Consider the following 27,717-nt stretch of genomic DNA (forward strand, 5'->3'; position numbering starts at 1 on the left):
GAGAGGAACAAGGAGAGTCAGATATAGAGAAACTGGGAGATGGAACGAGTACGTACCTGAATATACCCATCGCTCAAGGTCGGAGGTTGCCTGAGTTCAGTGGAGGATACCGGAGGTCGGTGGAGGTCGTCGGAGATCGGTGGAGCACTGGCGATCACGGAAAACTTGAGAGGAAGAGGGAGAGAGTTGCGAAAATGTGAAACAAAAACCCTATCGATTTTGGTTTTTGTTTCTTTACGAAATTTTCAAAAATGCCCATTTTGCCCTCATTAACAAAATATTTTCTTTTAGTTTTTTTGGTAAAAACAGTTTAAGAAAAAAGTAAAAGAGTTCAGCAACATTAAAACATTTTTTAACGACGTAACCGAGCTCCTTTAATGGGAAGTGCGTTTCCCAAACAAAATAGGCACTTCCCCGCGCATTTCTGAAGTGCCACGTTTCGCACTTCCGAAGTGCGTTTCGGGGAAGCGCACTTCCCCGATCTTATTGGCGCTTCCGGTAACCCTGGTATGATTACATGTAGGAGGTTTCTTTTCTTAATAATTGAAGTTCCTAATAATCTCAGTTTATTCTTTCTTTACTATGTGAGGGTTTAGGTTGTTAACATTGTGAAACTCTTGATTAATAAATTTGAACCATAGCTTGACTGGGTTAAATTTTATGATCTGTTCAAGCCTATGATTCTACATGTTGAGTATCAGATTTGAATCAGTTTGATTAGTGGAGATGGGCCAGGTCGGGACCCAACCTGGGCCTCCCTGCACCTGCTGCGTACTGCATCCGCACTGGAGAGCCCACATGGGTGTGTTAGCCCATCTGACACACCCGTGTGACATAAATTCCCTATTGAAGACTTTTTTGTTTCTGCATTGATAAGGACAAACCACCAGATTGGGTATATTACATGGAGAGGCCATGATGCCTTCGACTGTATATCAAAATGTGTGTGTTAGTTTGGTTCTTTGGCGCAGATCCCTAATCTATGAGAGATTGTAGGTAGCAATCTAGCAGGGATCTCATCTTAGACTACAGAGGATTTTGCTGGCAAAATCTATTGTTGTTTTGTATATTTTTACTTGGAGTATTTTGGCAAGAACATGTATGTTGAAGGTGGTTATTTTATTCTTTGTCCTCTCATTTTAGTTGTCAATTTAATCTGTTCTCTGTTTCTGGTGGCTAGGTTGAGTTATCGACTAAGATAGTTGGAGAAAATACTGTTTATAATGGCTAATCAGGGAGCAAAAAAGAGGAAGGAAGGAAACCAACGTCATATGAAGAACCTCCTTCATCTAATTGTTGTTTGCAATGTAAGATGCTGGTTATCTTATTTGTTTATGTTTTGTTTTCCATATTCAAATGTGCTTCATGAATTGTATGTTGGTTTTCAATAAGGTGATTTTATTTTTATATACTTATTTTTTAATTTATTTATCCTCTAATATCCATGGTTTGAAAATCTAAACACTCATGACTTCACTTGTTTGATCTTGAGTTGGGTCTAGGTCAAATGTGTGAGATTTTATATATACAATAGTAAAGGTACATTAAATAAAAATTGTATGCAACTGCAGAAATATCTATAGCATCTAGAATGGACTTTTAATGACTATCTAGTGGCATTTAGTTATGTAATAAAAATCTATTATTAAAAGAATACAGATTACTAAATGTAGATTCATCATGTTGATCAATAAATAGACTGCTAATATCTCATATTTGAAATATTTAGCAAAAGTAATTGGAAAAGCTGCAACACTTAATGAAAATTGATTCATACATGAATAAAACAAATGCAGCTCTATCTCTGTTGCAGTAATTCCTATAGATGATGTCAATCGTGTGTAAGCATAATGTAAAAATGCAAATATGGAGGAAGACATGTAGACTGGCAAAACCAACCCGGTTGACGTAGTAGGAGGCGGTTCAGATGACTCTGATGGGTCATTGGGTTAACCCACTGGATTTTTGACTTTTTAAATATGATAGTTTCAAAGCTATGTCATATTAGGTACGAATACGGCTGCTGGTACGGAGAGTACGTCACCACAATTTCAAAAACTGTAGGGGTATGACTATATATATTTTATATTTGTTAAATACATATATGCACTGATATTTATTATTAACATTCAATAAAGATAATTTGCATAAATACATAATTCAAAATCTAATAACAACGAGTATGTCACATCCACAATACACTGGCATCTATCAGTTTCATGGCAGATGTTAGAATGGTGTCAGTGAGTCATCATTACTGAGTGGTTAGAATCTGAGGGAACAACAAAAGGGGAAGTTCAAAAAAGGAAAGACAGCCATAAAGTACAATTGGTCCTTGCAAATCAATATATGGTTATGTGAATGACAGACAAAAACAACCCCCTTCAGATCTGTCACATAGTTAGGGGTTCAGGTATTAATATGGACGGTGCAACATGACGATTTCTAAAAAGGAGGGTGTGGGTCTATGAATTTGCGACCGGGTGGTCTTCTTAATAGAAGAGACATTTGGTGATAAGCTTGTGCCTGTTTATATATATATATATATATTGTAATGAAATATAGCAAATACAAACAAATGCCTCTTATAGGCAAGTACAACACAAATGGAGACCACTTATCGGTCAAGATACAATCACATACACAATGCCACTTATTGGCAAGAGAGACAACATAAAAAATATAAAGAATCTATTGAGAGAGTGCTTGAGAACAAGCATAAAAGAACAAGAGGAGTTTCATCCCTATTTATACACAAGAGGCAGTCTCATTTGAATCTCTTCCCCAATCTTAGTCATAATAAGCAGTTAGCTCAAGAGAAGAAGAGGAAGACAATAAAAGACCTCTAGAGGTCTATGTAGTCAAAAGCCCTCATTAGGTACCAACTAGTCCTCCTAGTCGGTCAGACGTAACTAAAACGCTTAGGCTTTGCAATTCCTAGGTGGGTACCTTAAAAGGTACCAATTTTGCCGACTAGCCACTGACTAAGGCGCCTAGTCAGCGACTAAGCTGCCTCCTCCTAGGCATGAGGGCTTATATATATTGTTATTTTTTGTATATATATCATTATATAAACTTGTGTGTTTGTGTGATTTGTTTTGTGAAATCATGCTTAGTTATTATTATATATATATATATATATATATATATATATATATATATATATATATATATGTGTGTGTGTGTGTGTGTGTGTGTGTGTGTGTGTGTGTGTGCTACTTTTCTTTGGGGATTTTTTCTGTGAAACATTGAAAGCATGCACAGTTAATTTGAACTGATTATGTTTTCTATGTGTGTTTGTTCATGATGATTGTTTCTATAAAATCCTAAAAGCATGTTTAGTATTATGAATTTTGTAATATGTTATTTTTATATGTATGTGTTATTGTGCTTCTTTGCAAGGTTGAAAGCATATTTTGTTGATTATACTGAATATGTTATGAATAATTAAAAAAAATATATATATATATATATATATATATATATTTGTGTGTGTACAATTTTATACATGTATATTCTAGTTATGTATATTAATATATTTTGTGAACCACATGCTTAATATCTGCCCTAGTAATAGTTAAATAAGTCCCCAATCATTTAACGATACATAGTAGGAATATCCAGAGATGTCCCATCATCAATCTTCAATTTTGGCATTAATAACTTCACGGGTATCCACCCTTTTTTCGTTAGTAATTGTTGACATGTCAATAATATCGTTAGCAAACTTGGTTTGAGAAAGTAATTATCTCTTAGGAGCAACCTCAATTCCTAGGAAAAATCTAAGAAATCCAAGATCAGTCATTTCAAAATATTTTTTAAAAATACACTTAATATACTTCACTCCTTGTTTGTCTTCACATGTGATGAGCATGCCATCAACACAAAGAAGGAGAACAACAATCCATGCATCAGATTTCTTAGTAAACATGACAATATCAGTATAAACTTTTATTGAAAAAAATAGACATTCTTTGAAATATAAAGTTTGTTATTTTCTAAATCAAAACATCTAAACCCTTTTTGGGTTTTTTCATATCCAAAGAATGCACATGGTATAGCTTTAGGAGAGAGTTTATCATTTTTGTTAGTGAGAACAAAGCACTTGCATCCAAAAGGTCTTAATCTAAGATAATCGAGAGTGATTTTAAAGAGTTTAATAAGGAGAAATATTTTGAAGTTTAGATTATGAAAGTTTGTTAATAAGATACACAACATGCAAGCAAGCTTCAGCCCAAAAATGTTTTGGAACATTTTTTGAAATTAAAAGGGTTCTATTGGTCTCAATTATGTGCCTGTGTTTTCTTTCAGCTAATCCATTTTGTTGAGGTGTATCAGAACATGATCTTTGGTGTAAAATTTCATTGTTTTCCAAATAAGTTGTGAAATCACTTGACATAAACTCTCCAAAGTCGGAGCGAAAGATAAAAATTTCAGTTTTAAATTATTTTTTGACAAGATTATGATACTTTTAAAATTTTCAAAAACTTCACTCTTATGCTTAAGAAAGTATATCCAAGAAAATATAGTATAATCATCAACAAAAATCACAACGATTAACCGCCTTTAGATAAGATAAGAGAAGGACCCCATACGTCTGATTGCATTAATTCAAACGGTTTAGAAGAAAAGGTCTGTTTGTTACAAAATTTGTTCAAATATGGTACATGGGATAACTTTGATAAAATAAAATATCCTAGTCCTTGATGCTACAAAACTATGCTTACATTTTGAATATTATAACAAAAATTGGCTTTTGGAAGCAAAAAGACAATCCTTGTAGTAGAGGTCTTCTTCTCTATGTCCTTCCCCAATATGCTTCTTGGATTGGAGATCCTATACCAAACATTGCTTAGACGAGATGACACTACATTCATGGTCGGTAATTTGAGAAATAGAGAGAATGTTTAAATTTAATTTTGGGATAAATCTAATTTTTGAAACAAAATTTTGAAATATTTTTGAAATTCCCAATGCCTTTTATATTAATAGAGGACCCCATAGTGCAACATTTGAAAAGCAAAGACATGTGGAGTCATATCCGGAATCTAAAAGCCAAGAAACCATACCGGAAGGTGAAGATATAGAGGTCACAACTCTCGAAAGAGAGGAAGAGGAGTTCTTGATTAGTGGACGAAGGACCTCCGTGATTTAAGATAACATGGTTCTAATTTATTTTGAATCCTCGTTGGTTCCACTTTTTTCTTCATGAGACGTTTCCATGGATGTCACCTTTTTGTCTTCTTTTCCTTTGAAATTGGGACAATAAAGCTTGATGTGCCCCGACTCTTAACAATTATGACATGTTATTATATTTCTTTTCTTGTTGTCATCATATCTAGGTCTCCTATAGTAAGGTTTTGAAAAATGTGATTTATAGACATTTGTATTTTTACCTGGTCTTGATAAGACCAGAACATTATCCTTAATGTTCCTCGAATCAGACATGGATTTTAACCTTGTCTCCTCCATATACACTTGAGCCAAGACCTCATGCAAGAGAAGAAGTTATTTTCTATGAATGATATTGACTCGAACTTGTTCAAATTCGGGTCTAAGACCTATAAAAAATTGGAACAATTGTTCCTCATGCTTGTATTTCTTCCATTCTTGAGCATCATTAGGTGTCTCCCATATATGCTTAAACTTAGCTAATTGATCCCAAAGTCTTTTGAGAGTACTATAAGATTCTCTCACCGTTTTATCACCTTGTTTGCAACTATGTATTTTGTCTTTAAGATCCCACTTGTGAGCAACATCTTTTGGGTATATGTTTGTCTAACATATTTCCAAGCTTCATCTGCTATTTCAAATTCAAGAATATCATAGCATGGCTCCTCATGCATACTACACATAAAGAAAGAAAGAACTTTGGCATGACCCACTTTCCACTCTTTATATGCTTTTTTTATAATCAACCATATCTTTTTCCCTTTCAACTCCCTTAAGGCTCTCTTCCTTAGGTTTACCAACGGCTCCAACAACCATTCTTGTGAAAATTGGTTGTGGTTCCAATGCAAAACCATCAACAAATTGCCATGTATCTTTACCCATGAGGATTCTTTTCACCTCCGCGGCCCACATATTGTAGGTTTTCCCATCAAATTTGATGGAAACAATTGTTATAATTTCTTTATCAGCTATAACGAAGAAAAAAAAGAGATAGAGAGACAAAGAGAGGAAAAAAGAGGAGAAAATTGCAAGAAAGGTGTTGAAGGAATTCAATGGCGTGCTTCTCGAGGCAACAAACCAACAAACCAAATCTCACGATCCTCTTGATCTTCACATACAAGTTACAACATGAGCACCAAAGCTCTGATACCATATAATGAAATATGACAAATACAAACAAATGCCTCTTGTGGGCAAGTACAACATACACAATGGAGACCACTTATGAGTCAAGATACAATCACATAAACAATGCCACTTATGGGCAAGAAAAAGAACATAAAAAAATATAAAGAATCTATTAAGAGAGTGCCTGAGAACAAGTATAAAAGAACAAGAGGGGTTTCATTCTTATTTATACACAAGACACCGTCTCAATAGAGCTGTTGAATTGTTCCAACAACTATAAATATATTTGTTGGACTGTTTCTACATCTCTATTGACTAGTCAACTCTATGTTGATTAGTCAAAAAAAGAACCCAACAACTCTATTTGGTATTTGACCAAATAGTTCCTATAAAAACAAAAAATGAGAAAAAAAGGAATAAAGTAAAAGTATTAATGTTCTCCTAATGGGTGCAGCCTATTACAAGGACTGAAATGACCAAAATATTCCTAATGGGTATATATATATATATATATATATATATATATATATATATATATATATATATATATATAAGGGGACTGTCCAACTAAAGGAAGGTCCAAAATCTACAACCGATGGCGTTCCTTCTCTAATGATTGAGTTTTTCATAGATCAAACTTTACATATTGGATTTTTATCATTCATTTAGTGAGCAACATGTTTTGGATTATGAATTCTCGATGTTTAGATGTATTTTTGAAGGCGCTAAAAATCAATGGCCCACAACACTTTGTATTGTAAAGTTTTAAATGCATTGTTGATTTTTTACATTTAGAAAAACATGTTTATATGTCGTAAAGTCTTCGTGTAAAGCATATTTCTTACTAAATAAATTATAAAGAACAAATATATGAGGTTTGCTTTGATCGATGAGATGTTGGAGAAGGGGAGCCAGCCGATCATCGTTGGTTGTAGATTTTAGACCTTTCTTTGGTTGGACGGTCCCCCTTCCCTATATATATATATATATAAAGTTTAATATTTGGTGCTATTGGAGGCACAAAAAAATTTAGTATAAATCACCTTTTCATATTTTTTGGATTTTTTTTGTAGATCGGACCTTATGGATGTGATCTACAAGGTTTGTTTAGTAGAAAATGAGTTTCAAATCATGTGATTGTGACAGGTAAGCAAGTTTTTTAAGGGCATCAAAAAATGAACTGCCTACAATGCACTTCTCAGAAAATTATATTTCTAGATGGAAATAACATGATCCAAGGTTTGATCCTTAACAACAAAAACGGCGTTGAACACATTTATGTGGTCCGATTGAGTTGATAAAGCTTGAACCTATGATTTCCGGCTCAATAGTTGTGTGCTTTCAGTAGAACCGAATATTAACCCATATATATATATATATATATATATATATATATATATATATATAGAGAGAGAGAGAGAGAGAGAGAGAGAGAGAGAGAGAGAGAGAGAGAGATCTGTGTTTGGTCTTGATCGGTTCAGGATCCAAACCTAATAAATTTAATATAAAAGAAAAATAGGGGGTATAGGGACCATCTCTCTCTTAATAGAAAAGAAAACCGGGGAGAATGGGGGGTACAAACCCCCCCAAACGTCTCACATGCACGCATGTGCATGAAGAGAAGAATAAAGGTTCATCCCTCTCTCTCTCTCTCTTAAAAAACACTAAAAATTGTGTTTGGGCTCTGGCCTGTGTCCATAGCCATACTCGTGTGTAGTTTACATTGTCAATTCCTCCATCTTGTTTTCACATTCAGACAGAATGACATGGGTATGATGGCTTTTGTGACCATGCCTTAGTTCAGGAAAGAGAGCAACGTTAGTAACAAATCTCACTATTTTGCATAGATGGGAAGGCCATAATCTCCATTATGACCAATGTGAGCCTACATGACTAGCTGCCATAGGTAAAATGGTTTTACGGGTGTTGAAGCAAATTGCATAGTTTGTTCTATACATGGCTTTTATGTGATAATAATGTGCTCAATCTGGTCATAATATTGGGGCTAGAATATTCTGGATGATGACTTTTGACCAATGTGGTAAAATGCAATTATATGCACATAATTTTGTATCATTATATGGTATTTTTCTGTGGGGAATTGTTTGTTAGAGGCAGATTGTCAATTCTAATCTTCTATATCAATTTGCATGACTGACTTTGTTTTTCCTAGAAATTTAAGAATTATGTTACTTTTGAAGGATCTTATTTATATGCTGTGGAATGCCCAGATCTCTATGCGTTGGCATTCAGTTAGCTTTTGGCTTGCACTTGCCAGTTTATTATCGTCCACATTGTATGCAGGTGATATATATCCTTGTTCGGCTGCTTATCTTTCATTCCACATTTACATGGAAGCATTGGCTTGGTCTCCTTGTTACTTCATTGGCCTATGGGTTGTCATATCAACAACTTGATGTGATGGCAAGGCCATCCTACAGTGATGATGGGGAGTTGCTGGATGGTGGTTTCGATATGAACACAGGTGGAGTCTGTGGGTATGTCTTTCTGGGCCAAACGGTTCATAACTTGCACAGTTATGTCTGAGACTCTGAATAGGAAAATTCAAAAAGCAGTACTTTTAAAAGTATGTTTTTACAGGCTTTGCTGTGCAGAATTCGTCATCATATTTGACCAAAAATATGCAAATCCCATGTCACTTGAATGCTGTTTTGTTACCTAGTGTTCATATTGGTGGCAGACATGGATATAGTCTTAGACATGTCAAGGCTTAAAAAAAGTTATGCCTGAGAGAGTGAGAAAGACTTGATTCCATAACTCTTTGACGACTCAAATAAAACCATGAAAATATGAGCAATACAAAGTTATCGAGATGCTTGTAATTTCAGACATGATTAGAAAGAGTGACCATAGAAGGTATGTTTAGATCCAAGAAGACTTAGCACTAAACAAACTAAAAACTGGAGTTTCTAGACATGGTGGTGTCACACACACACACATAAAATATATATGGTGGTTCTGTACCATAATACCATATGGTGTTTTACACTCTTGTTTACATAGATCTAGCCACCAAATGGTAAATCTAACCTTATAGATGTATGTAACATGATTTATTTAGCATCTTAGAAGGTTTTAACATGTTTAATACACCATAAGATTCCATTTTCGACACGGTAAAAATCAGCAGCTCACAATTCATGGAAATAAGAGCGGTTTAAAAATGGTATAAACATCATATTTGAGTCAATTTTAACACATGAAAATAATTAATAGAATATGTTGAGCATGATCCAATGGTTAGATTTTGGTTTTGGAGCTTCGATCTGCATAGATTAAGTGTGTACCACCGTAAGTTATGAACATAGAAGCACCCTATATATATATATATATATATATATATATATATATATATATATATATAGAGAGAGAGAGAGAGAGAGAGAGAGAGAGAGAGAGAGAGAGAGAGGGCTTGCAATGCGAAGTCATCGAGATGCTTGCAATTTTGGACAAAATTAATGAAGGTAACCATAAAAACTGTGCAGATCCAAGAGAAGAATGTCTAAATTTTATTAAGACTTTATCTCTAAACAAATTAAAAAGTGGAGTATATAGACATATTGGTGTCAGTATTGTTGCCAATGATAAAGTGTGTTTTGGGTCTGGATATCATACCAGACTCGAGTCCACCTGAATAATTACAGAGTTGTACATAAGAGCTTATTCAGGTGGACTCGGGTCTGGTATGATATCCAGACCCAAAACACACTTTATCAGCCAAGTCCTAAACACAGATGCAGCTGTCTGTAGAAATGCCTGTGTAACCTAGGAAGAATGTATATGTCCCTAATCCTATTAAGCTAAACAGCCTAAACCTTTTTTCTTTTTATAATCTCATGCCGGTGATGAATGGTTTTTTGTAGTCATTTTCCTTCAATACGAGCATATTTCTCTTTACAAATGCCTTTTCAAATATGTCCTCTGCTACACATTAACTTTTTCTCATTTTCGATAGTTTAAATTGTGTATGTTTGCATCTTCAAATCTCTTGCTTGATCATTGATGTAATAACTTTGGTGCATGATTTTTTCTTTTTGAGTGGGTTTGAATCCTAAGTATAAGAACATGTGTTTTGAAAAGATGCCTCCTTTTCGTGAGGCCCCAAATCAAGCAGTCATATGATTGAAACTACTTGTCTTTCTCTTCTGAGGCATCTTCATCTATGGGGGATGACTCCTTGGTGTAAACAGCTCCTTATGCTTCTGTTTCCTTCAGTCTTATTCACTGTAATTTTTGCATCCATCCCCAGTACATTCCCATTCTGAAAGTTGCTATTATGTCATATTTGTTAATGATTATTCAAATTCTACATGGATTGATGGTCTCAAGCATAAATCTAAAGTCTTTACAAAGTTTAAAGAACCCAGAACATGTGTAAAAAATTATTTAAGTATATTTGCATCCTCATATGTGATGCAAGGGGGTGTTCACATCTAATGATTTCAGATCTTAAGGTTGATAGGATTGAGCGGCAGTTTTCTTGTTCGGACACCCGTGAACAAAATGGGCTGCAGAAAGAAAATATAGACATATTGTAGAAGTTGGTTTATCTTGTATGTTTACTAGTGGTGTTCCCAAATGTTTGTAGAGTGAAGTCTTGCACACTGCCACCTATTTAATTTAATAGGCTCCCTCCAAACATATTGGATGATTTCTCTCCTTTTGGGGTGCCGTTTGGAAAATTCCTAAAGTATTCAATTTTAAAAACTTTGGTTGCCTCAGTTATGCGCATATTGATGATCCACAATTAACCAAACTTGATATTAAATCACAATTATGTATTTTTGTTGTATATTGTGACAATTATAAAGGTTATAGGTGTTTCTTGATTGCATAGGAAAATACTGATCTCTAGACATGTGACCTCTGATGAGTTTTATTTTTTGACAAGGGATAATCTTGCAAAGGACATGCCAAAGAAATAAAGGAAGATGCAAACCACTCTTCATTCTTTGGAATAATTAATAAAGCAAGTGGAAGAAATTGGATCCTTAACCTACAGATCCAAGTGGAGAATTTGTTTAACTTTATGTCATGAATTAACAACTGTCTATTGATTAGCAACAATCAAATGTGCTCCCTCTACAAGACAAGCAAGTCACTTGCAGAACCAAAGACATAGATGTCATATTGGAGCATATGACTATGCTAACGACCACTGAAACACCAATTGATTGTGTTTTTAGAGACGAACCAAATTGAGTTCTCATGATGAGGAATGATAAAAGTCAAACCTTAGAAGGTTCAGCTTGTAGAATTAAGGTCCACAAGGACAAGACATCATATAGAAAGGATCCCATCATTATCAAGGATTCACCACCGAATTTCAAGCTGTCTTGAGTGAACAAGGAAAAACCTGCAAATTATTATGAAGCTATTTACTAAAAAAGATGGATAGAGGCAATGGCTGAAAAATTGAGGCATGCATCAAAACAATGCCTAGAAAATTGTACAAGGTGTTAAAATATGTACCTAATCATTTAATGTAATATATATTATATATATATATAAGGTAATACATATACATATATTAATATATATGTATATGTATCTACTTATTATATATATAAAATATATATTTCTATTTGTTTAGCCGTAGGGGTAGTTTAGTCTTTTCCTCTATTTTGCGCACATTCATATTTTGAATGTGATTGTAAATTTATTTTCTTTTATTTTTTCATTTTTATTTTTTTCTTTTTTAAATGTACCAAAAGGTACCTTGGGGGGCCCACTCACATAGACGTTGGGCCCCTCCAACGGTCACGTTTGTGACCGTTGGAGGGGCTCCAACGTCTATGAGTGGAGCCCCTCCAAGGCTCCCTTTGGTGTTGTTATAAATAGGGGTTCTCCCCTTTGTATTCTCTTATGGCTTTGAGTCAAAGCTCAAGTATTCAATAAAGTGATTCCATTATTTTTATGCCTTTGCGCATTTGTGAGTTATTTGTGAGTTGTGCTTTTGTGCACAAGTGTTCTTATTGTGTATCCGTGCCGGGTTCATTATCAAGAATATTAAGGTCTTGATCTTAGTATCTTGTTGGAGATACTTTTACATGGTATCAGAGCCTCGTTGAAGGAGGAGGATCGTGCATCTCGTCACTTGTGAAGTACCTCGAAAAACATGCCCTCAAGTTAGTGAAGTTTTGGAGTAAATCATTTACTTCGGGCAATATTTTAGAAGCAACTTTCGTCAAGAAAAGTTTGAAAATCCTTTAAGGTACGCATTATTTTCTATCTTCTTTCCTCTCTAATGGGTGAAAAAGACTCCCACTTCTCCCTTGGGTTTAAACTTAGTGGTTCGAACTACCATGTTTGGGCCGGCAATATGGAAGCCCATATCAAAGGGAAAGGTCTTTGGGGATACGTTCAAGGTTCCATATCGGAACCCGAACCCAAACTTTCTATCATAGAGAAAGGGGATATTAATATTCTTGAAGGAGAAGATAGACAAAAGGCCCTAGAAGAATATTCCAAAAAGCACGATGAGTGGGAAATGAAGAACTTCAAAATATTGTCTTGGATTTTTTCATCCGTTGAAACCAAGATCAATGCCAACATCATTAAGTTTAAAAGGGCCTCCGAAGCTTGGTTGTACCTTGAAAAAATGTATACTTCAAGGGACTTATCTCACAAATACTATCTCCAAAAGAAAGCTTTGACTCTTCAACAAAACGATTTATCTATTCGGGAATATTTTTTCGAACTATCATCTATTTGGGACGAGCTTGCTATGCTCGAACCGAAATGGAGCGGAGAAGCTATTGAATTAAGACACAAATAACTAGAGGAAGATCGATTCTTCAACTTTCTAAATGGTCTTAGACCCGAATTTGAGCAAATTCGGTCCTCGCTTCTATCCGCTTTCACATCTCCTTCTATTGAAGATGTCATCACCAAACTAAGTGGTGAGGAAACACGTATGGGGATTAGTAAAAATAACCCAAGCATTCTTGCTACGCCTTCTCAAAGTGATTATGAAGTGGTTAATGCTGTGTCAAGACCCGAAAATAATTTCAAGACCTACAAACCGCCCCATTTCAAAAATCAAGGGCAAAACGATCTATATGGCAAGAGAGATTATAGCAAATTAATGTTAAAATGTACCTATTATATATATATATATATATATATATATATAAATTCTGTATATTACATCAATACCCGATAGGGGTATTTTTGTAATTTCACAGTTGTTTTAGAAAACAACTATTTTTTCTTTTTTGAATAAATGTAATTTTTATTTTTTATTTTTTTCATTTCTTTTTTATTCTTTTTGAGGACCTAAAGGGGCTCCAACATAGAAGTCGTTGGAGCCCCCAACGGTCACAAATGTAACCGTTGGGGGCTCCCAACGACTCTATGGAGCCCCCTTTTGGCTCTCCTTTTGAGGCCCTTTGGCCCTCCTTTTTCCTCCTCTTCCTCTTGTATAAATAGGGGTGATCCCCTTGTGTATTCTCATCTTGGAGAGCTTCTCTCTCTTTTCAATAAGAGGCTTTGTATATTGTTGCCTTCTTAAAGGCTTGTGCTTGTATTGTCCCTTCGTGGACTTGTGATATTTTCTCTTTTATTCATTGTTGTATGTGCTTGTATGCACTCTTTATATTTCCGCAATATCTCATTACATGGTATCAGAGCCACTCGATTCTTGAAGAAAATGTGTGGTTCGTGTATCTCTTATTTTAGTGAACATCTTCTCACTTCTTGGCAACATCATGGAGACAAAGATTGATCTTTCTTTCAAGCTCAATGGAAAGAACTATATGATGTGGGCATCGGCAATGGAGAATAATCTCAAAGGAAAGAAGCTTTGGGGTTATGTCATGGGGACCGTTCCGGAACCTAAGCTTATGCTCACGAAGATGGAAGAAGATCAAGAAAAAGCTCTTGAGGGAGATGCTCGTCTCAAGGCCATTGAAAATCATCAAAAGGAAGTGGAAGATTGGGAAAGCAATCACGCAAAAATCCTTGCGTGGTTTATGAACAATGTGGAGCTTAAGGTATGTGCTAATATAGCTAAATTTCGTAGAGCCAATGAGGCTTGGTCCTTTATGAGGGGTATGTATACCCAAAAGGATCTTGCAAGAGCATACTTCTTGCAAGAAAAGGTTAGAACCACCAAGCAAGGTGATTCTAGCATTCAAGACTACTATAGTGCCCTTAACCCACTATGGGATGAATTGGCTCTTTTAGAGCCAAAGTGGGTTTCTATGGAAGATGTTGATTTAAGACAAAAACAAATGGAACAAGAGCGATTGTTTCAATTTCTTTTTGGGCTACGTCCCGAATTTGAGCAAGTGAGATCCTCACTTCTCCATAGATCTATTTTTCCTCCTATTGAGGATGCTATTGCCGAAATCACTCAAGAGGAGACAATGCTTGGCATGAGTAAGCATGTTGATGAAGTCCTTGCCGTGTCCAAACCGGGTAACAATGTTAGAACCTATAAGCCTCCTCATTTTGGGAAACAAAGGAACTACAATGGAGGAAGAAAAATGATTGTTTGTCATTATTGCAATGAGACGGGTCACATTAGACCCGCTTGTCCAAAGCTTATGGGAGTCTTCAAGCCTAAAGTAGCCTCTCTTGAAGAAACCACCTCCAAAGAAGATGAAGGCAAAAACAATGACATTAAAGAAACTCTTGGACAAATATCTATGGCTCTCCAACAAATGCTAAAAGTTTCTTCCTCCACATCGGGTGCGGCCATTGCTTCAACATCATCACCCGGTACGTATTCTTGGATCCTTGATTCCGGAGCTTCTTTTCATATGACCCCTCATGAGAATGCACTTAGTGATGTTTGCATCAATTCAAAGGACTCTTGTGTCTCAACGGCCGATGGAACTTTTTTGAAAATTTCAAGTATTGGCTCTTTTAAAGATTCTCAAAATTTTTGTGTTCCAAAAGTAAGAGTTGTTCCCAAATTAAATTTAAACCTTTTTTCGGTTTCTCAAATTGCCGACCATGGATGTGAAATATCTTTCTTATCTAATGGTTGCTTTGTGCAGGATCTCCGATCCGGGAAGCGGATTGGGCAAGGCCATAGAAAGGGAGACCTCTATTATATGGACCATCTTGATCTCCCTAAATTTTGTTTTTGTTCTTATGTCCAAGAAAAAAATATGGAAACTTGGCATAAAAGACTTGGTCATCCAAGTTATTCCAAAATGTATCTCTTTCCTTTTGGAAACAAATTTTGTAAGGAAAAAGAAATTAATTGCAAAGATTGCATTTTTGGAAAAATGAAGTCTATTCCTTTTCCAATTAGATTTTTTTTCTCATCAAGGCCTTTTGAATTGGTGCATTCGGATGTTTGGGGTCCTTCTCCGGTTATGTCTAAAGGGGGCTATTCATATTATGTTACGTTTATTGATGACTTTACTCGGTATGTTTGGATTTATTTCCTTAGTCATAAGTCGGAAGTATTTACTTTCTTTAAAGATTTTCATAAAAAGGTTCAAAATCAATTTCAAAGTTACATATCTATTTTAAGATCCGATTCCGGTGGTGAATACTTATCTCACGAATTCCAAAACTATTTAAACCAAAATGGCATTTGTCATCAAAAGTCATGTCCTAGGACTTCTCAACAAAATGACCTAGCGGAAAGAAAACATAGGCACATTATAGAAACCGCTAGAACATTACTTGTGTCTAGAAATATTCCAAAAAAATTTTGGGCGGAAGCCGTTCTTACCTCCACCTATCTAATCAATAGAATGCCCTCTTCTAAGTTAAAAAATGCTTCTCCCTATGAGAAACTCTTTAAGTTTTCACCCGATTTTAATCGACTTCGTATTTTTGGTTGCAAATGTTTTGTCCTACTATATAAAAGGGATAAGTTATCTCCAAAAGCAATTGAATGTGTATTTTTTGGATATGGTGAAAATCAAAAAGGGTATAGATGTTATGATTTTAAGAATGATAAACTATATGTTTCAAAAGATGTGACATTTCTCGAAGAAGAAAACGGTTTTGATAAAATAGAAGAGACAAATGAAATCGATTATATATTCTTATATGATCTTATTGATGACATACAAGAAGATTCTCTTGAAAACATAGATGACACTCACGAGGTATCCCCTCTTGACATAACACTCTCAAATGATAGTAATTCAAATACAAATGTTCATGATAGCGATGCCAATATAAATGTTTACTCAAGAAGAAATCAAGAAAAACCTATTAGTGCCCTCGAAAAATACTCTCAAATTTTCGAATCCATTGAGGAACCACAAGTTAGGCATTCTTCTAGAATATCAATACCCCCAAATAGGTTTGTCTCCTATGACTCTTTAACTCCCAACTATCGGGCATGTTTGATAACTCTACACTCTTATTTTGAACCAGCTCACTATAATCAAGCTAAATCTATACCTCATTGGGTTGAAGCAATGCAAGTTGAACTAAATGCTTTAAAAAAGGCCAATACCTGGGAAGTAGTTGATCTACCCTCACACAAAAAACCTATTGGTTGTCGTTGGGTCTTCAAAGTTAAAACTAAAAGCGATGGCTCTTTAGAACGATATAAAGCCAGATTGGTTGCTAATGGATACTCTCAAGAATATGGTATTGATTACGAAGAAACATTCGCCCTCGTAGCTCGTATGACAAGTGGCAGAACCTTAATAGCTGTCGCATCAACCAAAAAATGACCTATTTATCAACTTGACGTAAAAAATGCTTTTTTAAATGGAAGTTTAAGTGAAGAAGTTTATATGGATCCACCACCTGGAATAAATATTAAGCAAGGTCAAACACTTCGGCTTTTAAAGGCATTATATGGTCTTAAACAAGCCCCTAAGGCTTGGTATGATCGTTTTAGTGATATCATGATAAAATTAGGATTTCATTCTTGTTATACTGACACTGCCCTTTTGTTAAAAATGCAGGTTCTAGTATCGTAATTTTGTTGCTTTATGTTGATGATATGATTATCACTGGAAATGATCAAAGTAGTATTATTAATGTTAAAAATATGTTAAAAGATAATTTTGATATGTCTGATTTAGGTTTTCTCAGATATTTTCTTGGAATTGTGGTTGCATATTCTCCTAGAGGATATATTTTGTCACAGATGAAGCTTGCTGCAGATATATGTTCTAAGTCTGGGATTTCTGATGATAAGAAGGTAGAGACTCCCGAGGTTATTAATGCCAAATTGCGGTTAGAGGATGGGGTTCTTCTGGAAGATCCTACACCGTACATACAAGTCATTGGGTCTCTTACATATTTAACCATCACCAGACCAGATATCACTCATGCGGTTCACTCAGTCAGTCAATTTCAGCATGCTCCTACAACCGTGCATATGAGTGCGGTTCTCCGAATCATCCGCTACATTCGGAATACCATCAATAAAGGGCTATTTCTATCCTCCTCTTCCCCTTTGAATCTTCTTGCTTATACTGATGCAGATTGGGGAGGTAATCCCAATGATCGAGTCTCAACTACTGGTTTTTGTGTCTTTTTAGGGGACTCATTGATTGCTTGGCGATACAAGAAGCAGCAGAAAGTTTCACTATCATCCACTGAAGCTGAGTACCGGGCAATGGCAACCACAACAATGGAACTTGTATGGCTTCGCAGTTTGCTTAAAGATATGGGAGTTGATATTACTGAAGCCTCAAAGTTGTGTTGCGACAATAAGAGTGCCATCTATATTGCGAGCAATCATACTTTTCATGAACGTACGAAACATATCGAAATGGATTGCCACTATGTTCGTGACGAATTTTTACGAGGAACTATTGCTCTGCCATATGTCACTTCAGAATATCAGTTGGCAGACTTCTTCACTAAAGCTCTTCCGGCTCCTCGCTTCATGTTTCTTCTCGGCAAACTTTCCGTCATTCCCCCGTAAAGTTTGAGGGGGGGTGTTAAAATGTACCTATTATATATATATATATATATATATAAATTCTGTATATTACATCAATACCCGATAGGGGTATTTTTGTAATTTCACAGTTGTTTTAGAAAACAACTATTTTTTCTTTTTTGAATAAATGTAATTTTTATTTTTTATTTTTTTCATTTCTTTTTTATTCTTTTTGAGGACCTAAAGGGGCTCCAACATAGAAGTCGTTGGAGCCCCCAACGGTCACAAATGTGACCGTTGGGGGCTCCCAACGACTCTATGGGAGCCCCCTTTTGGCTCTCCTTTTGAGGCCCTTTGGCCCTCCTTTTTCCTCCTCTTCCTCTTGTATAAATAGGGGTGATCCCCTTGTGTATTCTCATCTTGGAGAGCTTCTCTCTCTTTTCAATAAGAGGCTTTGTATATTGTTGCCTTCTTAAAGGCTTGTGCTTGTATTGTCCCTTCGTGGACTTGTGATATTTTCTCTTTTATTCATTGTTGTATGTGCTTGTATGCACTCTTTATATTTTCGCAATATCTCATTACAATTAACTTGCCATTTTTGTAAAGAACCGGGGCATATCAAACCCATTTGTCCCAAATGGAAGAAATTTCTTGCCGCGGCTTTAGCATCCCAATCAGAGGAACGACCTTCGTCATCAAATGAGTCTCTTTCGCTTCATCAAATTATGAATGCTCTTCAACCTCTTCTCAAAGGAGGAATTTCTGGAGCCGCTATGTCATCCTCTTCCTCTCTCGGTAAGTCATCTTGGCTCCTTGATTCCGGTGCTTCATTTCATATGACTCCAAGTCCTTGTTTTCTTTCTGATTATTCTAAAAATTCTCTTCCATCTTTTGTCTCAACGGCGGATGGAACACCTCTTGAAATTAAAGGAATGGGCAATTTTGAAAAACAAGACTTCTTTTTCCCAAAAATTCGTCTTATACCAAAACTAAACTTAAATTTACTCTCCGTTTCTCAACTCTCGGACTATGGTTGCAATATAAAATTTTCTTCTGATAAATGTTGGATACAGGATCGCCAGTCCGGGAAGTTGATTGGGGAAGGCTCTAGGAGAGGAGACCTCTACTATGTTGATTTTCTTAAAATTCCCAAGAATCAATTTTGTAATGTTGCTCAAAACAAAGATATTCATGTATGGCATAAGAGATTGGGTCATCCCAACATTGTTAAAATCTCTTATTTGCCTTTTATTAAGCATCTTTGTAATGAAAATTTTGTTTGTAATGAATGCATTCTTGGAAAAATGAGAAGTCTTCCCTTTCCTCACAGATCCATGTTTATAACAAAACCTTTTGAAATCGTTCACTTCGATGTATGGGGTCCGGCTCCAGTGATATCTAAGGGAGGTTTCTCATACTATGTTATCTTTGTAGACGATTTCACTAGGTTTAGTTGGATATATTTTCTTAAACATAAACATGAAGTTTTCTCAACTTTTAAAACATTTCATATGATGGTTTTAAATCAATTCAATGGAAAGTTAAAAATTCTTAGAATCGATTCGGGTGGCGAATATCTTTCCAATGAATTCAAAAGTTATCTTGAAAATTATGGAATTCTCCATCAAAAGTCTTGTCCTAAAACCCCCCAACAAAACGGGTTGGCTGAACGAAAACATAGGTATATTATTGAAACAACATGAACTTTGCTCATTTCTCAAAATATTCCGAAAAAACTTTAGGCTGAGGCAGCCCTTACATCTGTCTATCTCATAAATAGACTCTCATCTAAAAACTTGAACAAGATTTATCCATTTGAAAAATTATACAAAAAAGAACCTGATTACAGCAGGTTAAGGGTTTTTGGATGTAAATGTTTTGTCCTTACTAATAAAAATGACAAACTCTCCCCTAAGGCCATTTCTTGTGCCTTTCTTGGTTATTCTGAAACTCATAAAGGCTTTCGCTGTTATGATATTAAAAGTGATAAACTATATGTTTCCAGAAATGTAAGCTTCTTGGAAAATATTAGTGGTTTCGAAAAACTTGAAGCTAATGACGAGAATATAGACTATTCCTTTCTGTTTGATTTATTGACTGAAGATGGTGATACTAGTGATGATGAATCAAATCAAAATGACTTAAGTAATAATGAAACCCATTCTGAGTCCTCAACACTTCATCAACACATCAATGAAGAACCACATAGAGATCCAATAACCTACTCTCATAGAGATGGGAATACTTTCAGAAGTGCCCTCGAAAGATATGATAGTGAGTCTACTCCTTCGAGTGAAGAAAATCTTCGTAGGACCGAAAGACCAAGAAGACCCCCTTCTAGGTTCATCTCATATGAGTCCTTCTCACCTAAATATAGAGCCTGTCTAAGCGCCATTCACTCTTACATAGAACCTAGGAACTTCGAGGAAGCACGAAAATGTCCGGAATGGATAGTCGCTATGAATAATGAACTTGAAGCCCTAAAGAAAGCAAAGACCTGGGAGTTTCAAGACCTCCCTAAAGATAAGAAAGCAATAGGGTGTAGATAGGTGTTTAAGGTCAAGACTAAGAGTGATGGGTCCCTTGAGAGATATAAAGCCCGTTTAGTTGCAAAAGGATATGGTCAAAAATATGGGATTGATTATGAGGAGACCTTTGCCCCGGTAGCTCGAATGGTCACCGTCCGATGTCTTATAATCGTTGCCTCAATAAATAAATGGAACATCTATCAGATGGATGTTAAGAATGCTTTTTTAAACGGAGATCTAAACGAAGAAGTATATATGGATGCTCCTCCTGGAATGGAGTCTCCTAAAGGAAAAGTGCTTCGCCTTCGGAAAGCACTTTATGGTTTAAAACAAGCTCCCAAGGCTTGGTATGATAGGTTTAACTCCGTAATGTTAGAAAATGATTTTTCATCTTGCTTTACTGATACTGCTTTATTTGTTAGAAAATCTAATGCAGGGATTGTTATTCTGCTACTATATGTGGATGACATGCTTATAACTGGGAGCGATTCTAAAGGGATTAAAAACATAAAATCCATTTTAAAGGATAAGTTTGAAATGTCTGACTTGGGTTTCTTAACTTATTTTTTGGGTATTGAGGTAGCATATTCTCATAGAGGATATTTTTTATCTCAAACTAAGCTTGCATCTGAGATTATTGACAGGTCAGGTATTACAGATGATAAAATTTGTGAAACTCCTGCTATAGTAGGAGCTAAAATGAAGATTGATGATGGTGTTCCTCTCTCCGATCCTACTCCCTACAGGCAACTAGTAGGATCGTTGATGTACCTAAGTATCACCAGACCAGATATCTCACATGCGGTGCATACGGCAAGTCAGTTTCAGCATGCACCAACTTCTGTTCACATGGGTGCTATCTTACGTGTCGTAAGATACCTAAAGCACACTATTAATAAGGGAGTTTTTCTGTCTTCCTCTTCTGAGTTAAAATTGATTGCTTATACTGACTCTGATTCGGGAGGTGACCCAAATAACCGTCACTCCACCACTGGTTTTTGTGTATTCTTAGGAGACTCATTGATCTCATGGAGATGCAAGAAGCAACAAAAGGTGTCTCTATCATCAACTGAAGCCGAATATCGTGCCATGACGACTACTACCATGGAAATTGTTTGGATTCATCAGTTGCTGGAAGACATGGAGATCACTATTGAAGGGCCTACCAAGCTTTGCTGTGACAACAAAAGTGCGATTTATATTGCTAAAAATCACACTTTTCATGAGCGTACCAAACACATAGAAATGGATTGTCACTATGTTCGGGAGGCGTACCTCAAAGGAATCATTGACCTTCCATATGTCACGTCCGAATATCAATTGGCGGATTTCTTCACTAAAGCCTTGTGTGCTCCGCGTTTCAACTTTCTTCTTAGCAAACTCTCAGTCATCCTGCCCTAAGTTTGAGGGGGGGTGTTAAAATATGTACCTAATCATATAATGTAATATATATATTTTATATATATAAGGTAATACATATACATATATTAATATATATGTATATGTATCTACTTATTGTATATATAAAATATATATTTCTATTTGTTTAGCCGTAGGGGTAGTTTAGTCTTTTCCTCTATTTTGTGCACATTCATATTTTGAATGTGATTGTAAATTTATTTTCTTTTATTTTTTCATTTTTATTTTTTTCTTTTTTAAATGTACCAAAAGGTACCTTGGGGGGCCCACTCACATAGACGTTGGGCCCCTCCAATGGTCACATTTGTGACCGTTGGAGGGGCTCCAACGTCTATGAGTGGAGCCCCTCCAAGGCTCCCTTTGGTGTTGTTATAAATAGGGGTTCTCCCCTTTGTATTCTCTTATGACTTTGAGTCAAAGCCCAAGTATTCAATAAAGTGATTCCATTATTTTTATGCCTTTGCGCATTTGTGAGTTATTTGTGAGTTGTGCTTTTGTGCACAAGTGTTCTAAAGTGTTCTTATTGTGCATCCGTGCCGGGTTCATTATCAAGAATATTAAGGTCTTGATCTTAGTATCTTGTTGGAGATAATTTTACACAAAGACCAAGCGATAAATTTTTTTTAGGTAATAAGTGGGTATATGATTCACGTTTCGATGTTGAGGAAGTATGTACCAGACCCCTCACATGTTATCTAATACGAAGCAATCGAAGTACAATCGAACTTGATGACGGAGGAGAGACCAGTGAAGATTATGAATCGCCAGCAGTGAATACTCCGAAGTAGGACGATTCCGTTCGTGAAAGTGCAGTGGTAACATCACGGACTGGACAAGTTTACCTGGGAGCCCGAGACCGATATGCGCGAACATTACCTACACTTTTTTAGTATTAATGGGTTAGGGATTTAATATCTCACAAATTTTTGCCAAGTTATAGATTAATAAACAAAATTTTTATTAAATAAATGTATTTCGTTGCTTAGATTAATGCAAATTATATATAAAATGGGTATATAGTGGTTGATGTGATGTGGATCTTGGACCCATTGCCAAGATCGATGATCCATTTGTGATATTAATCTTGGATCTAATGCCAAAATCCATAATCCAATTATAATATGGATCTTGGACCTGTTGCCAAGATCCATAACCCATTTAGGCTAAGATAAAATTTATCTTTATTTTTTGAAATATATATATATATATATGTATATAAGAAGTCTTAAATTAGAAAGCCTTTCTATTTCTTTTAGGTGGGACGTCCCTTCTAGGGAGTCTCATCTCACTAGCCTTATAGAAAGGCCCACATCAGCCTCTCTCTCAATTTTTATTGAGAGAGGGGAGAGAGCTGAACACACACAAAAAAAAAAAAATAGAGGGAGGGGTTGTACCGTGAAGAGAGCGAGCATCGAGTGAGGGCTGCAACGTGCTCTCCTCTTCAACGTCATCTTCTTTCTCTTCTTTCTTCGGTGTTCGAATCACAAACAAGGTACATGATTCTCTCTCTATTCGGATGACTGGAAAGATTTGCGTGGGCTGAATCAAGTATGAGTTTGAAAAAAGAATCAAATCTGTATGTATATGTACAGAATACCGATTTTATCAAACCTGGAACTGTTTTGGCTGATTTGAATATTGATTCTTGTTTAGTTTTTGATGGGCCTAAAAATCTAAATTTTCTGGTAATGATAATGCAAAAGAAACCTGCTGTGAATTTTGTTTGGATTGGATTTATTGGACTTAAATTTAATCTGCATTTTTTCCTGAATTGGGTTCAGTTTAATTGTTTCAACTGGTCTTTTGTTGGAGATTTAGTTTCTTGCTCATGTGGGTTAAAGTCATAAACAAGAACGGGTTGGGTATTGGGTTCACGTTGGATGTAGTTTGATTTAAAAGTCTGTTTCACCAGTTTTCAAATGATCCCGTGCCACTTGTTAATGCGTTGGTCACATATTGAGTGTTGTATTGGATCTGAATCTTGTTGGAAACACCAAAATAAACATGGATCCAGCAAGGTTTAGATCCTATTGACTGCAGCCAAGATGACAACATAAGCAAACATATTGGACTCAGTTAAGATGTACGCATTATTAAATCCAACATGATTGGATATGCTTTTGTCAGGTTCACTTACAGATGAAAAAGTTACTACCAATTAAATGGGGATCTAATTGGCTGAAATAGTTATTTAGATGCACTTTTACATATATTTGGTTTCTACATTAATTGGATACATATTCAGATGTAGATTCTCAAACTGAATTTCAGCAATATTAGTAAATTAGCCATAAAATCATCATGAAACTGACTAAATATCTGTCAGTTGGTCAGATACCCGAACCAAACCGGATCTTTTGACATTACTATATATAACCACCCAGACCTCTAAAGAGTCCAGATCTGCGTTTCATGTCTTGTAAGACTGATAATGAATTTGGGTCAGGATATGAACCTGGATTTCTGCCAGGGTTGTGTGTATGAGATGCAACCGAAAATTGGTATGTATATAAATCATAAACCTGATTTTGGCTGGTGCCGAGTAGTGCTTCCAGCTGATCAAACCTTAAGATATATATATATATATATATATATATATATATATATATATATATATATATATATATATATAATGACAACGAATTTTGGAAGTTTTGTCCCTGTTTGACTGAAAAAAAATTGAATTTTTTAGTCGTGAAAACTAGTTTTGTTTGATAAAAATCTGTTCTCTTGGAAGTCCTACAATCTGATACTGGTTATCCGATCAGATTTGATTTTTATTACCAATTAAATTTTTTTTTGTTTGTTTTGGATATTTAATTAAATTTGATTCTAGAAGTAAGTTTGACATGTTATAAAATTTGATTTCTGGTAATGTCAAAAATCTGATTTCTGGCTTGTAAAAGAAATCAGTTTGGAAATCAAATTGGAATCTGAATTTTTTTAGTTGCCTAAAACTCTGTTTCCCATTAGAAGGTGTTAAGACTGATCTGTCTTAGATAGTCGGTTAAATCTGATTATAATAGATGTTGAATTAGAATGGTTATAAAGGTTTTGGATTTCCAATTGGTATGGTAAAACTGATATGCTTGGTTCAATGCGCATTCATTTATTTGCTATGAATATGCATTGATGTTGTATCGTGAGCACAAATTTGAATATCTACTTGTGATTTTTGTTCACCAAAATTTGTAATGTCATTTAAATCTTGTTAAATTGTATAGTGGTTATGTCTGAACCACTGATGAGTGTTTGGAGGACAGGAGCTTGTGTTGCTCAAGAGGTAGTAAATTGTAAATGCATTGCAAAACGATTTTGCAATTGTTTTTGAATTAATTACATTGTTGAATTGACAACGCAAGGGCTCAAAATAGTGATTTCATGATGATTTGCATAATTGTTCTTCTATAAAAAAACCCTTAATTGATTAAGAATGATAAAAGAGACCAAACAATGTAATAAATTTCTTCCTTGGTGACCCTTTGAAAAGGTAGGAACCTTAGATAGCGGTCATGGGGTACCGTGAGGATACTAAACACTGGATGTATTTGTTTTCCTCAAGAACTCGATGTAAGACTGAGAATGAATTTGGGTTATGATTTGAACTTGGATTTCCGTCAGGGATGTGTGTATAAGATGCAGCCAAAATCGGTATGTATATAAATCAGAAACCTGATTTTGGCGGGTGCCGAGTAGTGTCTACCAGCTGATCAAACCTTAAGATATATATATATATATATATATATATATATGTGTGTGTGTGTGTGTGTGTGTGTGTGTGTGTGTGTGTGTGTCTAATGACAATGAATTTAGAAAGTTTTGTCCCTGTTCTACAATCTGATATTGGTTATCCGATCAGATTTGATTTTTATTACCAATTAATTTTTTTTTGTTTGTTTTGGATATTTAATTAAATTTGATTCTAGAAGTAAGTTTGACATGTTATAAAATTTGATTTCTGGTAATGTAAAAAATCTGATTTCTGGTAATGTAAAAAATCTGATTTCTGGCATGTAAAAGAAATCAGTTTGGAAATCAAGTTGGAATCTGAATTTTTTTAGTTGCCTAAAACTGTAATTCCCATTAGAAAGTGTTAAGACTAATATGTCTTGGATAGTCGGTTGAATCTGATTATAATAGATGTTGAATTGGAATGTTTATAAAAGTTTTGGATTTCCGATTGGTATGGTAAAATTGATATGCTTGGTTTAATGTGCATTCATTTATTCGCTATGAATATGCATTGATGTTGTATCGTGAACACAAATTTGAATATCTACGTGTGATTTATGTTCACCAAAATTTATAATGTCATTTAAATCTTATTTAATTGTATAGTGGTTATGTGTGAACCACTGATGGGCCTTTGGAGGATAGGAGCTTGTGTTGCTCATGAGGTAGTAAATTGTAAATGCATTGCAAAACGATTTTTGTATTGTTTTTGAATTAATTACATTGTTGAATTGACAAGGTAAGGGCCCAAAATGGTTATTGCAAGATGATTTGTATAATTGTTCTTCTTTAAAAAACCCTTAATTGATTAAGAATGGTAAAAAAGACCAAATAGTGTAATAAATTTCTTCTTTGGTGGCCATCTGAAAGGGTGACAACCTTACACAGCGGTCATGGGGGATCGTGAGGATACTAAACACCGTATGCATTTGTTTTGCTCAAGAACTCGATGTGTGGTTCGTGTTCCTGACCACGGTTGTAGGGAACTTCTGCCACATTGCTAGGGGGTGGTGATATTAAACTTAGGTACAATTATTTGTACACCAAAAAAGTGGCATCAATGAATGTTGATTTTCTTGTCATCCCGACGTTAGATGATGATTCCTAATGTTCTGATTGATGTTGATGATTTCTGACGTCGGTCAAGAAAAATGTGTAGAACTGAGTAAATAAAATACAAATTGCGTGTTAAGCTACCATTGAGAACTACCTTGAACCTCTAGATTTTTGCCCATTTTTTAGTATTCTCAGGATTTAAGTGATAATTAAATTGTGTGCATTAAGTAGGGACATGCATGCAAAAAAAATATTGACAATTGAACTTAAAAAAAAATTATTCATGCATCACTAAATGTTTAATTTGTCATGAAATTGTTGATTGTTTTGTTTGAACTGCTTATATTGCAAGCCTATTGGAAATGTGTGATGGTTTTAAAACCCTCTTAAACTTATATTTGATTTAATCTATGCTAATTTTACTTACTGTTGGATTTCGAGAGGGTCTTGTACGAGAACTTCGGTTCTTACCCTGTTTTTAAAAATCTTTTTCAGGTATTGAGGCACAGTGATAGAGGGACCAACTTGCTGGAGGGAGAGATGGTTATGATGTGGTGGCCCGGGTTCTGACAGTGTTAGGAAGTTTTGTTTTGAGGGAATTTGTGAACCCTAATTGGAGAATTATTTATTAAATTCAATTAAATACAAGTTCATGGTTTGATTTATTATGTCTGGAATGATTGTTGGGTTGTGTATATTAAATTTGTAATGTGCCTCGGGTCCCTGAGATATTTTTCGCAATGTTTTAAAATTATGTTTATAAGAAAAAACTCTGCAAAATTTTGAGAGTTAGTTTAGGGTCGTTGAATTTCTTTTTTATTTTTCTTTGCAGTGAAACTT

General features: G+C 35.2%; 1 protein-coding gene across 2 annotated transcripts in view; it reads left to right on the forward strand.

Annotated features, from left to right (window-relative positions):
* The window catches only part of LOC149818954 (uncharacterized), a 102,556-nt gene that overhangs the window by 38,928 nt on the left and 35,911 nt on the right, over window positions 1-27,717 (forward strand). For both annotated transcript variants that reach the window (XM_089985906.1, XM_089985905.1), the window contains exons 2-3: window positions 1,181-1,307; window positions 8,605-8,798. In XM_089985906.1, the coding sequence (XP_089842032.1) occupies window positions 1,224-1,307; window positions 8,605-8,798 (278 nt within the window). In that variant the 5' untranslated portion in view covers window positions 1,181-1,223. The remainder of the gene's footprint in view (window positions 1-1,180; window positions 1,308-8,604; window positions 8,799-27,717) is intronic.

The sequence above is a fragment of the Nuphar pumila genome, chromosome 13 (genome assembly GCF_984573655.1).
Source record: "Nuphar pumila chromosome 13, dmNupPumi1.hap1.1, whole genome shotgun sequence".
NCBI lineage: Eukaryota > Viridiplantae > Streptophyta > Magnoliopsida > Nymphaeales > Nymphaeaceae > Nuphar > Nuphar pumila.